At 46.8% G+C, this 21,342-nt stretch overlaps 1 protein-coding gene across 1 annotated transcript in view; it reads right to left on the reverse strand.

Annotated features, from left to right (window-relative positions):
* The window catches only part of TAL2 (TAL bHLH transcription factor 2), a 30,935-nt gene extending 15,682 nt beyond the window's left edge, over window positions 1–15,253 (reverse strand). Inside the window, exons 1-2 of the mRNA XM_077345374.1 lie at window positions 14,514–15,253; window positions 12,683–12,915 (exon numbers count right to left, since the gene is read on the reverse strand). Coding sequence (XP_077201489.1) covers window positions 12,683–12,735 — 53 coding nt within the window. The 5' untranslated portion in view covers window positions 12,736–12,915; window positions 14,514–15,253. The remainder of the gene's footprint in view (window positions 1–12,682; window positions 12,916–14,513) is intronic.
* Window positions 15,254–21,342: the final 6,089 nt, after the last annotated feature.

Genomic DNA, 21,342 nt, shown 5'->3' on the forward strand with positions numbered 1-21,342 from the left:
TTAAGAATTGGGGGCAAACCAACCATTGCACAGTGATGTTTGGAAAGGCAAAAAGTTAGCGTTGATGCTTCTTCACTGCTTTGAAGAAAACCTAGAAGGGCTTTGACTTTTTGCAAGAACGGTGGAATCAAACCCAGCAAGCTTTTATGAGAGCCAGACTTTTGAATCTGGGGCTTCAAGCATGGAACTATTGGGCAAGGCAGCAATAATAAAGAATGACGGACGTACTTCTGAACATGAGCAAAGAGTCATTTTGTATTAAGCAATCATGGCCATCTTCTTACAGCTGGAACTGTAGGGAAGGGGAGCTCGGATACAATTTATCCTGACTCCTAAAATTAGCCAGGCTAATATAGGTGAGCCTCTAAAGAAGTAAATTCTATAACAAGAGGCCACCACAGAAAAGACCCTCCTTTTATGTCCCTTACTTACAGAGACAGAAAAGAGCCTGTCCCAAAGATCTCAGCTGTTAGACAAGGGAATGCAGTCTTAAGTATCCTCCTGATCTGAAACCATGTTTAGAGGGCTTTAAAGGTAATTGGAAGCACCATGACTTGAGCCAGGAAGCAAATCGGCATGGAACTGACTGGCATGATGTATTCTCCATGCCTAGGGCTGCCAGCCTCCAGATGATAGATGCCATTTCTCAGATGACAAGGATCAGTTCTCCTGCAGAAAATGACTGCTTTGGATTCTAGGATGTTATATCCCACTTAGGTCCCTCCCCTCCAGTCTTCCCAGGCTCCATCCCCCAGATTTCCAGAACTGGCAATCCTATCCATAACCAGGCCCAGATAGCAGTCTGGCAGGAGTATTTTGTACCAACTTGCTAGGGCAGTCAGAAGGGCATTGCAATCGGGTATTTGAAAAATGAATTTTCAGATGAAAAAAATGTTTGAGGTTTTCAGGCACTTCCAAAGGAGGGGGGGGGTGGCATCAGAAGATGGGCCACTGGTCTGATTCTCCAGGGTTCTTCTTATGTTCTTATGGTAATTCACTGCCAATTTATAGAATTGTACTCTTCAAAATCCGACAACTTAAGGAACAACACCAAATTTTATCAAACAATATGGCTTGTTTTGTTTGCCATCTGGGTAAGGGTTAGGAACTGCCCCCCCCCCATCCCAGACCAAATGAGATCCTTCTCTGAAGGAATTGGCAAAGTTGGACCCTGTTATAATCTATTTGGGGCTCCTATTGCAGAGAAGAGTGAGGTATAATCTAGATCAATAATAAATTGCTGTGGTACATCGACTGCTCTCCCCTGGGCTTCTTCTTGAACAGTGTTGACCTCCTTCTCCTCCACCCCCCCTTTTTTAGGAAGGGGGGTAGGAAGGGGATTTTATTATTGTGCCGCCATGCTGTGATATTTTTAAGCCTTTTAATGGGAGTTCTAATGGGGTTTTAAGACACTGTAACCCGCCACGAGCCATTTGGGAGTGGCGGGAAATAAATAACAATAACAACAACAACAGCAACAACAACAATAACAATAATAAATACAGCCTATGGAAGTTCACTAGATTATTACCTCAGTTTTCTTTGCAATAGGGATACAGAATGGCTTATAACAGGGGTACCCAAAGCACTGTCTGTGGGTGACGTGGTGTCTATTGACACCTTTTCTTGTGCCTGCCAATTGCTTTTAGGAAGTGGGTGGGGCTAGGTAGGGCTTTTGGTGAACAAGACTTCTGACTGGCTGTGCACTTGTTTTAAAATGTTACTTTAGCAGCAGCTCCCATCACAGCACAAGGATCTAGACCAGTGGTTCTCAACCTGGGGGTCGGGACCCCTTTGGGAGTTGAACGACTCTTTCACAGGGGTCGTGGCAAGGCAAGCAGCGTGGCCGGGGGGGGGGTGCCATCCACACAACAGCCTTGCAGGGTAGATGGAGATAGAGTGTTTGTCTGCCTGGAGCAGCGGAAAAGAGCGAGATCGGCATGGTGGGACAAGAGGCAGAACTGAACTGAGAAACACTGGGGGGAAAAACAATTTATATACGATCATGAACAATGGATCTTCACGCCATTGGTCAGTTTCAATTTAATTTCTGTAAAAGAACACTTGCATAATTTTATGGTTGGGGGTCACCACAACATGAGGAACTGTATTAAAGGGTCGCAGCATTCGGAAAGCTGAGAACCACTGATCTAGACTGTGTTACTGAAGTTAAGCTATGGCAATCATTTTGTGGCTAACTCTGCCTCTGGCAGCCATTTCATCCAAGTTTCATCCAAGTGAGGGGTAATATATTGGATGGATGGAGGGAGGGAGGGATGAATACTGTGTCAGCATTCTGAATGTGCCTGCAGGCTCAAAAAAGGCTGTGGATCCTTGACGTACAATATTGTTCTCCACTCCTGTTTTGCCTTCACAATAATCTTGTGAGGAGACAGGTTTGGCTCAGAATGTGCGACTGGCCCAATGTCACTCAACACGCTTCCAGGCCAGGGTGGGCATTCAAGTCAGGGTCGCAGATTAAAACTAACCACTACATCATGCTGGTTACTTGATCAAATGCATGAAGCAGACTGAGAGGATGGGAAACCAGGGAGAGACTGGAGGGTGGTGGGGGGGGGGGTATAAATAAATATCTAAATTCCTGCTTCTTTAATAATATCACAACTGGGCAATTTTTGCACCCCCACTTCTTCAGCCCAGGCCAGATGAAGCTTCAGCTACTGAACGTAGCATTGGCAGTTCCTTCAGAGACAGACAGATTTTACTCTTTTTTAGAACTGAAAAGCAGTGGGGCGGAGAGAAAGAAATGGGAAAGAAGACAAACGGCTCTCCTTGGAAGGAGTTGAAAAAGGAAGAAATCCTTGGAAGGGAGCTGGAAAACCTTCAAAATCCAGTAGGTCTGTTCAAAGACTTAGAAATTATCCTTTTTCGGGCAACACTGCGGGGTTTTGTGCTGTAGGATCTCAGCAAGCCTCACAGAGCCTGGCGCCCTGCTTCTAAAGTTGCCAGGTCTCTCGTAGCCGCCAACGTGGGGTGAGGTGTGTGCAAAAATTAATGTGACATGCTGACATCACCTGGAAGTCATGTCAATGATGTTGGGAGTAGGGTTGTGTGATTCGGCCGCCGAAGCAGCCGTTCCATCCGGGCGCAGCCAGCGCCACGCCGCGGGGGGGGAGGGCGGTGCCGGTAGCGGCGTGACAGCGGGCGCAACCACACAGGCGCCTGCTTGGTTGCGCCCGCTGTCACGCTGCTACCGGCACCGCCCTCCCCCTCCCGCGGCGCGGCGCTGGCTGCGCCCGGACGGAACGGCTGCTTCGGCGGCCGAATCGCACAACCCTAGTTGGGAGTGATGCTCTGGCTTTAGGGCAAAAACTCTATGATAGAATTAGTTTCTTGCCATAGAGTTTTGCCCAAAAAACAGAGGGGCTTTTCGCACACCTTCAAAATCGCACAATGGTTGCCAATTGAAAACGCTACTGATTTGCCATTATGCACAACGTCGTTGACAATCTGCCACACACCTGAAACCGATCCGCAAAAAGCGCTTCCTTGTAGCGCTTTCAGGGAAATCCCCAAAAGTGAATTCACCCTCCGGAAAGCGTTACACTCCTGCAACCAATCTGCAACACTAGCGGGAAAGTTCTGTGCGTTACCATTGTTGTGGTTTCTACAAAGTCCCTCCCCCTGGCTCTCTCCTCTGATCTTCCGGCGAAGCGATCGCCATTTTTTTTTCTCCGAGCGAGCGAAGTTCAACCCACCAGCAAGCCTGTTTAGAGGCTTCCCCGGCTTCAGTCCCTCCCCAGAGCTGTTTATTCACTAAGCACAAACAACAGACAAGCCCGTTTGCTGATGTATTTTCCCTTTATTTTTTACACTGTTTTCGGCCGAAAATCGGGCCCGTGGGGGGGGGATTTTTTTTTTCACTTGGGGGGAGCGTGGCAACGATGAAACGACAGCTCAAACACACCTGCCAGCTGATGGGTCTCTCCGTTGCAACGAATCAACACATATTCGTTGCAATGGGTGTGTGTGTGTTTTTTTTTAAACCTTTCTTAAAGGGAAAGGGGCTGTTTGGGAGCATGCTAACGGCTGCCCATTGGCTGCTTGACGGCCAGGGGCGGGACAAGCTTGGCAACAGCGCTTCCTGTCTAGCGATTTTTGCTGAGACCGGAAGCTTGTGGGAAACGATAGAAACGCAACTGGATTCCACTACAAAGTCAGGTATGCATAATGACGAATTGCACTATTTTAAATGGCGATTTTTCGTTCAGCAAACAATTTGCTACAAGGATCCCGGTGCGGAAAGCCCCAGAGTGTCACCTCCCATCCTCACTGAGGTGCCTAAGTTGCTTATGGGTGATGCCAGCATGTCGCGTTTACTTCCTGCTTCTTCCCTCCCTGTGCCCAGTAAGTTCCCCTGATTTCTGAGAGCCCTAAAATGGGGAGGGGGAGGCTCCAAACTAGGGAATCCCCAGACCCCAACTGGGAACTCGCAACCCTACTTGCTCCCCAAATATGAACAGTGAAAGAAAACTGGGTATCTATCCCACTACGAGATCTCGTATAACAAGGATTTAAACAGGGCTTCACAGTCTTGTTAAAAATGAAACACGGCACAGAATACTGACACTTAAAATTTCAGTAGCTTGGAAAAAAATGACCAGCCAGGCATTCTTGGGGCTGCAAACTTCTCTCCTACTGCGCTAAATTGGAGGTTGGGCCTTTTCTCATGGTAAATTAAAGCCACAAGCGCTACCCTCTGAAAGCCGTGTCAACTGCTTCATTTAGCACAAGTGTTATGTTAACTAAAGCCCTCCCCTGCTACACTATTGCAATGGGGTCTTTTGGCCTCGCAGAAGTCTCATTTCCATGTCATTTACATTGGAAAGTTGCCAAAAGCACCTCCGCTGTGTAACCTCTTCTAGATCATTATTTATCCACAGTCTGCAGTAGTGAGATAGTCTAACTGGAATATCTAATAGGGGGGAGGGGGGAGGCCTGAGAGAGGAGGGAGAGATGGAGGGAAAGCTAAGGACACTGGCAGCCTTCAAGCAAAGGTTGGATACACACTTTTCTTGGATGCTTTAGGATGTTTAGGGCTGATCCTGTGTACAGCAGGGGGTTGGACTAGATGGCCTGCATGGCCCCTTCCAACTCTATGATTCTATGACATTGCAGGGATGAGCAGCAAAACTTTGCTGATAGCACACTGGATAGCAAAGGTTTGGAGCTCTAGCCAGAATAAAGATTGGTGAACACATGACCATAGGGATCTTCTTTTCATACTTGGCCACTTTTTATGTTTCGACTTCACAACCATTTTGTAGCCTTGCACAAGAATTACGGTGGGGTCCTATGCAGAGTTGCTCTGCTGAAATCAACAGGTTTAGACTGGAGTACATCAGCATCGAGTTGCACTGTCAGTGGGTACCACAGTGGCTAACAGGGCAACCCTAAACAGGGTTACAAGGTATATCTCTGCTGAGGCTTGCACTGTATAGGTCAAAAGAATAAATATGGCAGAAATGCGAAACTCCAGTTTGTACTGTTATGGGAAATTATTTTCGTAAAAAAACCCTCTTTTGCCACTTTCCACTCCTTGAAATGTTATTTGTTCCACCAGGAAAAATAGTGATATGTTTTCGCATAGATGGCTCTACCTGGATGGGGATGGGGGGTGCACAATAACATTATGCTGCCATCTTCTTGATTTTATCTTACATCACTGTGATCTTCCAGTAAAGCCAATACCCCAAGCCAGACCTATTCTGCACACAATAGATAATGCACTTTCAATGCACTTTATATGTACATTTTCTTGTTCTGCACAGGAAAATCCAGCTTCCAAAGCACATTGAAAGTGCATTATCCTATGTGTGTGGAATGGGCCCAGGTTTGGTCAACATGTGGATGAGAAGGTGACCAGGAACACAATTGTCCTACCCTATTCCCAACCGTTAACCTTTGTCCGGGGGCCTGCAATGGTTGCCTCTCTAGGAATTGGCTGAAACTCCATGATAAAACCACATAATTTTTGCTGATTCTGAGAATGCCAGGGAGCATGGAATGTGGGGGTCTGACTATCGGTCAAAAGCATATCACTTCCAGGAAACCCAAAAATTACGTCAGTCCTCTCTAGGAATCGATGAAAAATGATCAATCACAATTTAGGGGTGCCAACCTCCAGCTACAGGTATGGTGTCCCAAGTAACACCCCCCAAATCCCCAAACGTTTTCCAAGCCAGAGCTGGTGACTCTACCAAGGTACTTGCTACTGTGATAAACTGAATGAATCCGTATGCCTTTACAGTCCCTACAACACAATGTATGTGCCCCCCCAAAACCCAGACCACTTCAATATGTTTGCCAAATGAGGGAATTTCCCTCTGCACTCAATCATTAAAATAACTGAAACAAAATTCACTATATGCTTGACCATGGTTATCTATTTGCTTCCAGCTAGGGATGCCAGCCTCAAGGTGGGACTTGGGGAGCCCGCAGAATTACAGCTCATCTTGAGACTACAGAGATCAGTTTCCCTGGAGAAGATGGATGCTTTGAAGAGTGGAGTCCATAGCATTGTACTCCACTGAGGCCTGAGTGCATAATTTGATTTTAGTTTGCTTTAACGAATGAAAAAGAAACCACTGCTGAGCAATCGCTCAGGAAAGCTCATCCCCCGCCAAAAATATTGCCAGTCTTTAAGGTGCTACTGCTAGACCAGGGGTAGTCAAACTGCGGCCCTCCAGATGTCCATGGACTACAATTCCCAGGAGCCCCCTGCCAGCGAATGCTGGGAATTGTAGTCCATGGACATCTGGAGGGCCGCAGTTTGACTACCCCTGTGCTAGACTCTTGCTCTTTCCAATGAAAGTAATACTAACCAGCCAGTCAGCTCATAGACATGGCACAAATAGGAAGCATAAAGGGGGGGGGATGCTGAATTTGACTTTCTTTTTCTGAAGGAAACGTGAATCACTGTGAGACTGTGAAAACAGTCAGGTTCTGTGTAGCAATAGGACCTGCCCAGTGTGATATTAAACACCGGTCGTGGGGGATATTTCTTTCTTTAACCTTTTGGAACATCTTCTAAATGTCCACTTGCAGCAGAGGGAACCTCAAGTTTCACTTCTGCATACACTTCCCAGCTTGATTCCTGAGCTCAATACCACCCAATGTCAAAATACCTTGATTGGGCAAGGAGAACATCTCCAGCGCGACTGCCGGAGGCTTCCTTGGGCAGCGGCCTGACGCCGGCAAACGAGCAACTGCGAGCCGCGCTCTGCGCGGCTCGCAGTTGCTTCCTTGTTGCCAGGGCAGAAATCGGCCGGGTCAATTGGCAGGCGCAAAGCGCCTGCCAATTGGTCCGGCCGATGGTCTGTCCAGAGGAAGGGGCCAATCGGCACCCTTCCTCATCCCGGACCGAGCCCACCCTAACTCCTCCCACAAAGCCTTTACGGCTTTATTTAGTCCGCGGCGCCCGCGGTGCCGCAGGCTGTGTTCAGATTACCTGGGCATCCTAATTAAGTGGAGGCTTTGCCTCATTCTTTCCCTCAGAAATGATGGGACAACATGAATCATGTTTCCACATGCACTGACCTGCAAATGAAGCACAGGCATCATTGTTTATGAGCAAGGACTGGAAACATACACACAACCCACTGCCCAGTAATAGGTCTGCACTGAACCTTTTCCCCTCTTAGTGGCCTATAGTGACCATGTGTCACGAAAACAGTGGGATGGTCCTGACTTTTCGCCAAATGTCCCGCGTCCTGGGCCATTGGTGGAATGTTCCACAGCGTCCACAGCCGCAGCCGCGCTCGGCAGGTGACAGTAAGCCAGGGAGGGAGGGAGGGAAGGGAGGGGGTGCCGCCGCTGCCACGCGCACAAGGCGATGGTAAGCCGGGGAGGGAGGGGGCGCTGCTGTGCCGCCGCCGCACTCGGGAGGCGACAGTGAGGCAGGGAGGGAGGGAGGGACAGAGGGAAGGGGGGGCACCGCCACCGTAGCGGCACGTCCCGCCTTACCTCCCTCCAACTCTGGTCACTTTACCCATGCCTCTAAATTATGACAGCATAAGGTTGCCAGGTCCAAGGTTGAAAAACTCCTGGAGTTTTGAGGATGGAGCCCAGGGGGGTACAGTGTCAGAGAGTCCACCCTCCAAAGCATCCATTTTCTCCAGGGGAACTGATCTCTGGCAAATGGACTGGAAGCAAATGGTAATTCTGGAGTCCCACCAGCAGCTGGCATCCCTATTGCAGCACCTAGCCTTCTTCCCAGTGGCTCAAATTGCCCCAGGTTTTTATTGTGGCACCCTCTAAACTAATCCAAACAGATCAATTAAAGGCTGTGTAGACGCAAAACTGCACAGCTCTGGCGGACACCTTCCCTCCCTCGTGGCTCTCCCCCCCCCGCCCCGCCCCACTTCTTGAAGGGCCCCATACCACTGCAGGTGCAGTCTTTCTCCGGCATGGTGAGAGCTATGAATAGTAAAGATTTGTAGCTCAAGCACACGGAGGCTGTTCAGCAGCCATTGGATAATCCCCTGTTAATCAGATTATGTAAATTTTTTGCTTGCCCCCCCACTCCTCCCCACTCTTAAAATGAGAAATTTAGCAGCTCTTCCTTGAGCCATAAAGATGAATCTTTTCTAACTCACAGAAATATATTTCTCAATTTTCCATTTTAAATATCGCCACAAGAAAGAATTCTGTGTCATTCAAAAGCTTGCAATACCACATTGTGAACAAAATTGTCGAACCTAATACTGGTATAGTTTTGGTGCCTGTGTGAATTTAGATCAGTAAGCAGGCAATATTTGTTATATGTTATTATATACTATATATCTGATCAGCAACTGAAAGTCCCTTGGCCAAGTGTGCCCTTTACTGAAGGGCAGGGAGAAAGCTCAGAGCCCAAATTGTGAGTCCAGACAGAGTAACTTCTGGAACAGCAGAGCTTGCAAAAAGCTGGGGGGGGGGGGAAGGGACACTATAACTGTAGCCAATCAATCACTCTCCTTATCCCCTTCAAAAAAGTGGTCACAGATGAAACTTGATTTTTGTTCAGCAATATAGCAAGATGGACATAGAGAAGATGTTGATCAAGGGGAAGAGTGGCTTAATTTATTTTCTCTGGGAGAACCTCACAAACTATAGTGCAGAGTCCAGTTATGTTTTTCTACAATTAACCAAGAAAACTAGATTGCATTCAACAATACATAAAAATGCCTGGTTCATAGATTACAGTGAACAAATATTTATTGATTTTTGCATTTGTATCCCGCTACTCCCACACAAGTGGCTTGTGGTTGGTAACATTCATACCCCCAATAAAATACAATAAAACAGTTAAAAATCACCCATTAAAACATTCCAGGCGGCAAGATAAACGAACCAATAAACAAATCCTTCCCTTCTTACAGTGCCTTGTGGGGGGGACCCAGGGTCACCAGATGGACAGGCTGATTCCGGGATAACAGACCCAACCCAACCACTTCCTGCTAAAAGACTTATATTGCCTATCTTCCATAATCCAGTTGATGGAAGACCTTACAACTTTACCAACCCCTGAACATAGGAAATACAGACTATTGTGTATGGACATATTTTCAGATATTTGTATACCTTGTATGCTTATGCATAGAGTTGCCGCTATTGTCACATTTTTTTAAAGTTTTTAATAATTATTCAAAAACATTTTAGAAGACTTCTGAGGAAAACCTGGAAGTGACGTCAGTCCTCTCTATGAATCATGGAAACTCTATGGTTTTTCCTGGGTTTTCCTGAAAGTGAAGTCATACCATTGCCAGCAGCCACCCTCCCATGTCTCTACCCCTGTGGCTCCCACCGATTACCAGCTCTGGATTGGGAAATTCTTGGTGGGGCTGTGAAGGGTGTATTTGGGGCAGGGTGTACCATAGAGTCCACCCTCCAAAGCAGCTATTTCTCCACTAGAATTGTATCCCGGAGAGTAGTTGTAATATGGAAGATCTCCAGGCCCCACCAGGAAGCTGGCAGCCCTAGGAGCAAATGGCAATAGAAACTGTAACTCTTTGGCCTCCTGAATGATTTCTTTACACATAATCCTGCGTTGAGCAGGGGGTTGGACTAGATGGCCTGTATGGCCCCTTCCAACTCTATGATTCTATGATTCCCTTTTCTTGCATTCAAAACTTAGGGTGGTGTAGATAGGGTTCTAGAAAGTGTCCTTGCCAGGTTTTGCCTGGTTTTAGCCTGGTTTTGCCAGTTTTGCCTGGTTTTAGCAAGGCAGCTGTATCACATGCTTCCTAACCATAAAGGTAAAGATAAAGGTATCCCCTGTGCAAGCGACCCTTGGGGTGACGCCCTCTAGCGTTTTCTTGGCAGACTCAATACAGAGTGGCCTTGCCAGTGCCTTCCCCAGTCATTACTGTTTTACCATACCCTGGTGTAATTTAAGATATCAGGTTATAGTTCACACAGGTTACAGTTTAGCAACCCTCAACAAGATAGAACTGAGGAATGTGGGTTCTAGAGCAGTGGTCCATCTCAAATATTTTCCTGGAAGATGCCACAAAAAAAAATCATCTTTAAATCGCCTGTGGCGCCACGGGCGCCACAGACTAAATAAATGGTTAAGGGGCCTTGAGGTGGGCTTTGTCCGTGATGAGGAAGGGTCCGGATTGGACCCTTCCTCACGACAGACAATCGGAGGGACCAATCGGCAGGCGCAAAGCGCCTGCCGATTGGTCCCTCCGATTCCCAGCCCCAGCAACTGTGAGCCACGCGCAGCGCGGCTTGCAGTTGCTCCCGGCCTGACGCCCGAGGGAGCCGCCAGCAGTCGCGCAAAGCGCAGCTGCCGGGGGTTCCCTGCCTGGCGGCCTGATGCGGCGAGAGGCGCTTCGGGCCTCTTGCCGCGTCAGGCCGCCGCCCAAGGGAGCCCCCGGCAGTCACGCGAAGTGCGGCTGCTGGGGGCTCCCTGCCTAGCGGCCTGGCGCGGCAAGAGGCCCGAAGCGCCTCTCGCCCCATCAGGCTGCCGCCACCGAAAGAATGCCGCTGCCGCTGCCAACCAAGCCAGCCACCGACGCCGAGGAAACACACCCACCCACAGTAAGTGCCTAGCGCCCGCTGCATTTAGCTGCAGCAGGCTTGATTACTAGTGCAAAAATAATTGTTTAAAAATCACCTGTGACATCTGGAACTCAACTAGCAAGGCAATTTGTCACACATTTTGACCCCATTTATGAAGAAAGGATAGATGCCCTGCATCAATCAACCTTATGCTATCTGTGGGGATCAAATCCAGTGTAATAGCCCTTCCCCCAGAGGAAAATATATGAAATTCCACTTGCTGGAATGTAAAAAACCATATGGATTCTGCATTATGATCTTTCTACAGTGCTTCTTCTATGGGTATTCGGATTGCTTTGCTGCAATCAGAACAGCCTGCAGCTGACTTCTATAGTACATCAGTATCGTAATTTTTAAGCTGGACCCCTTCAGCACCATTCAGATTTGTTTTTGTTTTACTACTGCAGTTTACACTTTAGCAAGCAGCTTTAGGAGTTGTTTGGGGCTCATGAAACAATATATAAGTGTTTAAATCAGGGTCTGTTCCTACTAGCCAGACAAATGCAGATGGATTACATGGTCCGGTCTCCCTCATGGTTATTTTTTTTTTTTGCAACATATCTATAAACAAAAACACTGAAGGAGGGGGGAATTACTGGTACTATTAAACAGCCTTCGTTTGAAGATATTATGCATTTCTAGGAAGCTCTCATGTGCTTTCTGCTGCAAGCCCACCTGCCTCTGGTTTCACTGAAACCATGGAAAGAGGCACCGAAAACACAAGAGATAAAAGGAAAAAGAGGCAGCAGGTACTTTTCTCACTATAAATTCTGGACCTGTGAAAGCCTGTAAACAACTGGCATTAATTCTCCACCATGCACACAAAGCACAAGGAACAGAAGACCTCCGTGCCAAGAAGCATAGCCAACCACAGGACAGATGACGACCGTTTCAAAGGTTCTTGGCTGGTGCAGACAAATGGGGGGGGGGGGTGTTTATGGGTCGTTTCCATAGCTGAGCTGATGGAAAAGGCAGCCAGCTGACGTTCTCCCCAACACAGAAGAACCTTTGTAAAGGTAACCAACCTAGCTTGCTCATCTCTGCTCCAGCCTGACAGCATGATGGAGCAGGATGAAGGAAACACAGATTCGGATTCTCGCTTTCTTACGGCACAATCTAGGTGCCCTTAGGAAAATCACAGCTTCTCAGCCTGAAGTGCTCCACAGGTTATTGCAAAGCTAAAACACCACTCAGAGCTCCTCCGGGGAACAATGTTCCAATCATCTTTTCTAATTTAAAATGTTTACCTATCCCCAGGTCATGTGAATTGACTAGGTTATAACAGTTTCAGAAGAGTAGCTAGCTGTCTTTATTTACTGGATGAATCCCCCACTTTTCTTGTCCACGGAGACCCAAAGTAGCTTTGGGCAACATTCTCTGCTGCAGGTTTTTATTTTCACCAAACCCTGTGAGGTAAGGCTAGCTTGAGAATGTGTGACTGGCCCAAGGTCACCCAGCAAGCTTCCATGGCAGAGGGGGGACTCAAACCCAGGTCTTCGAGATCCTCATCTGACCATTGTAACCCCACCCTGGCTCCTATTAGATATTGTGAATGAAAGAGAGCTGGTGAAGAGGTTCATGGAAGTGCAAGCTAGAATGCAAAAGACATTACCTTTTTAAGGTTCCATGAGACTCATGATGATTTAAGTGGGTAGCGCCATGCATTTCAAATTCACAAATCCTGCCTGAGGATTAATTTCACTCGACACACAGTCCAGTTCTTCATATCTTCGTACTACCGTCATAGTAATTTGGTGTTAAAGGCTTTGCCAGTCCACTTTCATGGCTGTTAAAATTCTGAAAGTCATTTTTGCAGAATCGGTCAGCAGGGGAGTTAACGTGACCCTATGGGGGGGGGGAAGGGAGAAGATATGGCAGAGGTTTATGAAATTATGGATGTGATAAAGAAAGCAGGTAGAGTGAACGTTTCCCTCCATGCCCCATAATGCTATAATTTGGGAGAGGAAATACCAATGAAGTTGACAAGTAATAGATTCAGGACAGACAGACGAAAGCAACAATTGTATGAGTAATTAAATTGTGGAATGAGCATTTATATTGTAGAATTTATTGTCAGTGGATATTGTGATGGCCAGGATGCACGGAAGGCTTTCATGGGGTTTTAAAAAGACAGATCCATGGGGGATCCATCAATTACTACCAGACATGGTGACTAAAGGAAGCAAAACTGAATACCAGTGCTAAGAAGCAACATCAGAGAAAGTTCTCGGCCACCGCGTCCTGTTTATCAGACCACTCGTACAAAACAGGTTGCTGGAGTGGACCATCACATGTTAATGTTCTCTGTCCCTGTCATTTTTAATTCCCTTTTATGATATATTAGAATCAAAGTGAATTCAGGAAATATCAACAAGCATTTCTGTCACACCAACTAAAACGTACACTCAACGACAGATTTAGCCAATCAATCTAGCAATTAAGCAAATTGAAGCCTAAAGCTCTTTTAAAAAATCTTTTACAAATGACTGCTGTGAAATTTACGGATATAAGACTGGGGCAGAGATTAATGGTTTTATCCCATTTCTTTTCTGCTTAACAAAACGTAGGGTTTTAGGTTGATCCTGCATTTAGTAGGGGGTTGGACTAGATGGCCTGTATGGCTCTTTCTAATTCTATGATGTGTGTGGTTGTATTAATGTAGAATTGATCAGCCTAAAACATGTGTGTGTTTGTGACTGAGCCTACCTGCACTTTGGAAAAAGAAACCTCAAAAAACAAAACAATTGTCTATCTTCATAATGAAGAGGAATTAGGCCAATCTGCAATGCATTTGTACCTCACCTTCCTCTTTAACGGAGACCCAGAGTGGCTTACATTGTATTTCTCTCCTCCATTTCACCCTCACAACAATCCTGTGAGGTAGGTTAGGCTGAAAAAGTATCACTGGCCCAAAGTCACCCAAAGAGCTTCCATGGCATGTGGGGATTTGGACTAGGGTCTCCCAGATACTAGTCTAAACCTCTTAGCCACACCACCACAGTGGATCTAGGAGAATTCTGGGCTGTGAAATTAGTACACAGTGAAGTTTTATCGTTTTAAGTCTGTACTGCAATACTGTAAGTAAGTTCATAGGCTTGTTTTTGTCGACAGGGATGAGAAACTATTTGGAAGCAGTAGGGCCACCCTTGAGTTATGAGTTGAGAAATCAGAAATCCCTGCTCAGTAAACTGCCAGTAAATGGCAGCAATTGCTAGGACGGATGGGGGAAGAAAAGGAGGAGGCTGGAAGAGGAGGGGCTCTTTGTATTGGCTCTTCATTCCCTATTCATTGTGAAAAGGGGATCACTCCAGCTAACTGGCCCAGGGAGATAAGGATTTCAGACAACCTGCCTCTCTCCGATAAGGGCTGGCTCACATTGCGGAAAGATTATTTGTTAAGAACCTCAGCAGAGTAAAATATACAGTCAAAAGGCTTTATCTCACCACAGCTTATTATCCATTCGCACACATGGTCTCCGTCCCCAATTCCGCTATAAACACAAATCATCCGCTGGTAGCTGAGCTGTACAGGACGGCAGAGGCCTCGGTGGGTGCGGGGAAGGTCCAGAGGGGGAGAAAGAAAGAAAAACGAAACAGAGAACAGGCGTGCCTGGAATATCTGGAGACGCAGCCATTTCCCGTGCCGTTTAAATGGGTTGTTCAAGTTTAGCTGATTTCTTACCGGAAGCAGTCGCTTTAACCCATGCTCTTCCTCAAGGCTTCACAAGGATGGAGTTGGCAAACGCTGAAGGCCGTAGCTGAGGGGCTGGTAGCCTCCTTACAAGGTTTACTCGTGAGGGGGAAATGCTAGGAACAGATCCAGAGCCTCCAACGGAACAGGTAGTGGCAGTCAGTCTGCGCAGGCCAGGCTGGCTGTGAAATGGCAGCAGGGCCCTCTGTTTCCTTGCTGTCTCAGAGGCCTGGTGTTTCTAACAGGGCTGCCGTTCTCGGTTTGATCAGACAGCTGTGTGGGAAACATCTTGGCTCGCACACCTTGTAGATCAAGAAGACACACTGGAGGCTATGCAGCAGAGGGCCCCCAAAATCCAAGAGGCAGCATTAGTCTTAAATGCAGCCGTTGCGCCCCCCCCCCCCCAAAAAAAAAGGAGCATCGTTTTGCAGTGCCTCTGGCTATGTCTCACCTGGCAGCTGCAAAACCCTTTTTCTTCTTCTGTTTTCCCACCACCACCACCACCACCACCATACACGTACCCACACAGCTAAGGGGGTGTGCAAAACACCTTGGAAGGCCACTAAAGCAAACCACACCAGACATGGCAAACCCTTCGAGAAAAGGTTGCCCTGCATATCCCAGGACAGTAGAGGCCTTTGGCCACCTCTTGTGAAGGAAGGATTTCCTGGAGAAGAGCCTAATGCTGGGAGCGATTGAGGGCAAAAGAAGAAAGGGACGACATAGAATGAGGTGGCTGGATGGAGTCACTGAAGCAGTCGGTGCGAACTTAAATGGACTCCGGGGAATGGTAGAGGACAGGAAGGCCTGGAGGATCATTGTCCATGAGGCCGCTATGGGTCGGACACGATTTTGCAACTAAAAACAACAAGCATATCACAGGAGTAGAAGGGAATAGTTGATTGCTCACCTTGCTGAATCCTTGAAGAATCCCCTTTCCCCACATTTAACGGCAGCACCATATGAAACGGTGGATGGACATAGCCATTAATATACCGCGGTACTCCTGATAAAAATTAGTTTCATATGGAAACAATGTTGTTTTAAACCAGTTTTCAATGCTTCTTGAAATGTTCTTGTGTTTCAGCCTTTATTTACACCTTGAACTTCTCCCCAGTGGGGACCCAAAGCAGCTTGGCACGTTCACCCTCCCTCTACTGTATACTCACAACCACCACCTAGCGAGGTCGATTAAGCCAAGAGCATGTGACTAGCTGAAGGCCAACCAGCAGGCTGCCAGAGCAGAGTGAAGATTCAAACCAGGCTCTCCCAATCCTAGTTCCACCCTAGCCACTGCACAACTCTCTCTCTCTGGTTGCTGCCACATTCTGCATGTAACTCTCATTGACACTGCATTATTTACATCATTCATAGTCTGCCTTGCTTGCTTGGACTCAAGGCGAATTACACAGAGTGAGTAATTCAGAATGGGTGGTCAATGAATGACACAACAGGATCAGGATTGTAGAACCAACCAGAAATCTAAATAAAGCACTAAAGCAAAGAATTAGTCTTAAGGCGACACATTTAATGATACAGAATTTACACGGTTGAGATCCTAGTTTCAGTAAGCTAAACACAGTAGTGGACCCCAGTCCTTAACCAGTGATATAAGTAACTTTGTGAGTCATTTAGTGCCGTGCAACTCTAGTGCCTGCGTAGGAAAGACATTCTCAGCAACAATGGAACATCCGCACTGCAATCTGCTCTGCCCTGGTCTACCTCACTTCCACTGCTGTGCAGACCAAAGCAGCTGGCATCACTCTCCTCTCCTCTCCTCCATTTGATCATCACAACAACACTGTGGTTATGCTGAGAGGGACTGGCCCAAGCTCACCCAGCATGTTTCCCTGGCAGAGGGGAGATTTGAACCTGGGCCTCCCAGATTCATCCTCTGGCCCTCTAACCTAAGGCCATATACAAGGGGGGGGGGAGTTGGGTTTTTTGGTTAACCCCCAAGATTAAATAAAATAAAACAAAAAGCCACTCATTGAGTCAATGAAAGCCTATTAACAATAATACAAGACAGAAACATGATAGAAAAGGAGTTTAAAATGCAACAAAATTGAGAAAGAATTAAGAAGTCTTACAATGGTTCTGGGATGTACTGTAACCTCTCTCTTTTAAAAATCCTGTGCACACGCCTGCTCAAACCCCTACACTTTCCTGGCTTTAGTGTCCTTTAACTTCTCCCCCCCCCAACCCCCCACCATAAAAAGGGCTTTTTTCAAGCTTTGGAAAAACAGCAGTTGCTAGATTACTGTGGTGCAACCATTTTATAATGATTTATTGCTACACTCTATAGTTTATCTGAATTCCCAGCTTTTATATATAAAAAAGTCTCTAGCCCTTTTCATGGTGGATCTCTGCTTCCTCATCCTATTTTTTGTCTGATTGATTAGCAACCTTATCCTGCTGCTCCTGCACTGTTGTCTTCATTCAGGCCTTCCCCGTTTTGCACTAATCCTACAAAGCCAGTGGTCAGCTGAAGTCAATGGCAAGATGACCTCCGGCCAGGACCCTGGATGTTTCTTTTGGACCCTTGTCATGTTGAGGACAAAGGCTCAGCCAGCACTGACCTTGACAGACCAATGATTTGATTGGACTCAGCGTGGGGCAACTCTGTAAGTGCAGAGGAAAACCACATTTAATGTGTGAGACTCCTCCCTCTCCCAGAGGATTTGACTTGAATGTGTATGAAAAGATGACGGGGGCCAAAACCTTTAAGGAGTGGGAGGTGGCTCAATGATAAGAGCGTTTGTTTAGTTCGCAGAAGGCCCTGGGTTCAAGCTCCAGCTGAAAAGATCAAGAAGCGGGTAACATTAGAGCTGCTCTCTGTCAGACTAGACAATACTGACTTTGACAGTTTCAGTCTATCTGATCCGATTCAGAATAAGACAGCTTCTTGGGTCTGACAATATAATTACTAGAAGCCACCTCCTGATTTGTTACTCCTAATATCTAATTTAACCAATTCTCCAGGAATTAGGGTTGCCAGCCTCTAGGCAGGGCCTGGAGATCTTGCGTTACAATCCATCTCTAGGGAAGAAGTGCAGAAAACAGTTCTTTTCATCTTTCAAAATCAAAGCAGATGCCTAGCCCTCGTGACTGCAAATATGTGATTGAAAAGTGTGCAGGTGTCTCAGAAGTCAGGGGTTTCCAGATTAGAATCAAGGCTTCAGATTTTTCTAGGGCTTCTTCCGTGAACCGCAGAACCAGAAAAATGATGCAGAATGGACAAAAATGGCAGAATTATGCCAGTTAGGAAACCTTTTTTTTGTGGAACAGATTTTTTAAATTAAAAACCCAGGAGTTACTAAAAATGTTTTCCCTACCACCTAAAAAGGCACTAAGGGGAACCTCCTCAGCAACAGATGAGGCCAGAGACGACAATGCTATCAAGTTAACGTTGAAGGTTTTGCTTCTTTTAATGTTTTTTCTTGAGAGTTATCCGAGGAAAACAAAATTTATGAGGACCAGCTGAAAGGAAAGCCGATTTTCCCAAGAGTCCTGGCACCATATGCCTGATCAGTCAGGGTGCCAAACCCAGCCGTGCTCTGGAACAAGCATTTTGGCCTGATCTTTGTCTCCAGCGGCACTTATTCATTTAAGGGTCTGGCCAGTGTTTGCTTAGAAGTCCCTCCACCAGGCAGCTGGGGAACGTGGCTACCCAAAAACCACAAAGCGGGACAACGCCGGGACTGGCCCGCTGGCCGATTAAGGCGTCTCCAGTGTAAACATAGAGACTTTTCATCCCAAAGAAGCGGCAGCGGCAGCTAGAAAAAACAGAAACGAGGCTGCTGACACAGAGCAGCGATAAGTGGGGTATAATGTCAGTTCAAGATGAGAGGCTACAAAAGTCAAATAGCAATTTGAGGGTACTATAGTAGCACTTAAGAGCCTTGACTTTCCAGCCTGCCTGAAAGGCCAAAAGCAGCATTAATTAGCTAAAATGAGATAGAAAAGAGCCTATTTGTTTTTCAGAAACTTGAAGAGTTAGAAGGGGAAATTCGATGAGATGAAGCATTATTCGGGGTGCCATTTCAGGCTTCTGTTAATCTATAGCAAAAGGAAGTGGTGATGGATAGTTTGGGGAGGGCAAGGTTCACAGCTAGGGATGGCCGCTCTGAGCTGGGAAATACCTGGATATTTTGAGGATGAAGCCTGGGTGGGGAGAGGCCTCTGCCCTCTGAGGCAGCCATTTTCTCCAGGGGAACTGACCTTGATTGTCTGGAAATCAGCTGGAATAACAGGAGATTACAGGTGCCAGCTGGAGGTTGGCAAACCAATTCACAGCAGAAGGGCCTCTTGGACATACTCCAGATGTAACGATAAAGAGCAATAAAAAGCAACATGTCTTTTGTGTATCTTGTGGAGGTGGTTTTTTATACCTCACAATAGTCACGGGTCATAGGTTTTTCTGAGGCAATGTTGTGAGGCCTAAAACAGGTTCCGAGAGGGAACTGTTTCTGTACTGTCTGAATGGTACCACTCTGTGGGGTCGCCACCCCCAAGGTGGGGCCTGAGATTCTCCCACACTTACAACAGAACTCCAGAGATCCATTCCCCTGGAGAAAATGGCAGATTCAGAGGGCAGACTCCATGGAATCACGTCCATGTTGAGCGCCTTTTCTAAACTCCGCACTCTCCAGACGCTACCTTCAAATCTCCAGGGATTCGCTAAGCTGGAGTTGGCAACCCTATCCTATACTGGCAATTTTTACCACTGTGGGAAAGATCAAGTAAACAAGATTTTATTTGAACCAAGAATCCATTGAGAATATTTTTGAGTTTTATAGAACTCGTCACCAAACTGGATTGGGGGGGGGGGGGCTGATCACCTTCTCTGCCGCCATGTAGAATGCCAGGCTGTTGTGAGTAAATTTGGTGGTGCTGGTATAAAGCTCTACCTTTAACCTTTCGGGAAGAAAGAAAACCTCCAACTGGAAATATGTTTTAAAAGCAGTTGCTGGTTAGATATGCCTAGCTCGACATGAAATGGACAAGGCCCTTAAAATTTCAAGTGCAGAGAAAACAATACAGCAGTCACTATATTTTAAAAAACAAAACTGAAGACGTATCATTCCACCTAATATCTTAAAACAAAAGGCAACTTTCTCTAAGTCAGTGCAGCCCTATATACCAGATAGGTAAAGCTTTGGGTGGTTTTAAAGGTCACAGGAAAATCAACACAGTTGACCCATAATACAGGAAGTTTTCCTGAGCAAGCAGCAGCTTTTACTCCGAACTAAAATGTGTTTTTGAAGCTGAATAAAAATATCACCGTTAAATTTAGCGTGTATCTGTGGCATACGCAGCCACTTAGCTGCTAGGGTGATCAGATATGAACTAGGCCTTGTACCTTCAATAGAAGGCTTTTGTCGAGAGCTTTTTAAAAATGTGCTTGTAGTATAATTCACATAATTACGTTCAATTGTTAATGACATATGGCAGATAGCAAGCAAAGGATGGCATGCAAAAAGGCCACTTGGAACATTGTAGCTTAGGTGGGACTTGAATCCAAGTGTTCTCAACTCAGTAATTCAGTCTCTTTATTACCACACTTCTTCTAATTTTATGGGGGGAAACTGGCCTTCAATAAGTACAAAGCAAAATTAGGTTTCCAGAAAGGTAGCCATGTCTGTTTGCTAGAGCAGCCTTTTTCAACCTCTTGACTGTGGAGGTACCCCTCAAATATTTTTCAGGCTTTGAGGCACCATGGAAGAGATGTCAGCTGACCATGCCCCCTGCCAAGCCCTCATAGGTACATGAATAAAAATATAGCATTTCAATAAAAATATGCAAATAAACATAAACCAATCCCCCATCTTCTCACTCCACCACACTTTGCCTGCAATGCCCCATAAGCAAAATTAAATAAAAATATGCCTCCTCACACTCAAGATAGCCCTGATGCCCAACAGAAGACCCACCAGGCCAACTTACCCCAGCCACAGGGGAAGAAGCAGCAAGATCAAGCACAGGAGGATGCACTGGAGGCCAGCTGGAATCAGCAGAGGCTGAGAGTAGTAACAGTGCCTAGAAGTGACGGGGGATGGTGGGAGCTGGTGGAGGCTGGGAGAGGTGATGGCACACAACCCAGAAGCAACAGAGGCTGTCTGATGCTGGTGGAGGCTGGGAGAGGTGGTTCAGGCTACGCAGGCCACTAGCGGAAACCGGAGGAGGAAGTGGCAGAGAGCAGCCCAATGACATGAGAGGCCAGCAGGGGCCGGAAGATGTGAAGCAGGGTGGAGCCCAGGGGTAAAGCCCAGGGGTGCAGGCAGCCACACGCTACCCAATCTGGGTACGAGTCCAGCTGGGATGGGCACACCTCACATCCAATGCTGGGACAGCTGGTGGCAGGACCATCCATCTCAACCATGACAAACACGGCCCAGTTTTTCTCCCCCCGGAGTGCAAGGGGGCAAAGATGCACCAGGAGGCAGGAGGTATAAAGAAGGCTCAGGCAACCAGGCCAGGGAGGAGAACAACTGCCAAGGTAAAGTTGAGGCTGGTGCTGGCGGGTGGCAGTGCGGCTATGACAGTGGCTGCCAGCTCCATGTGGCTGCCCTCTTGGAATCT

This window comes from Paroedura picta, chromosome 7 (genome assembly GCF_049243985.1).
Source record: "Paroedura picta isolate Pp20150507F chromosome 7, Ppicta_v3.0, whole genome shotgun sequence".
NCBI lineage: Eukaryota > Metazoa > Chordata > Lepidosauria > Squamata > Gekkonidae > Paroedura > Paroedura picta.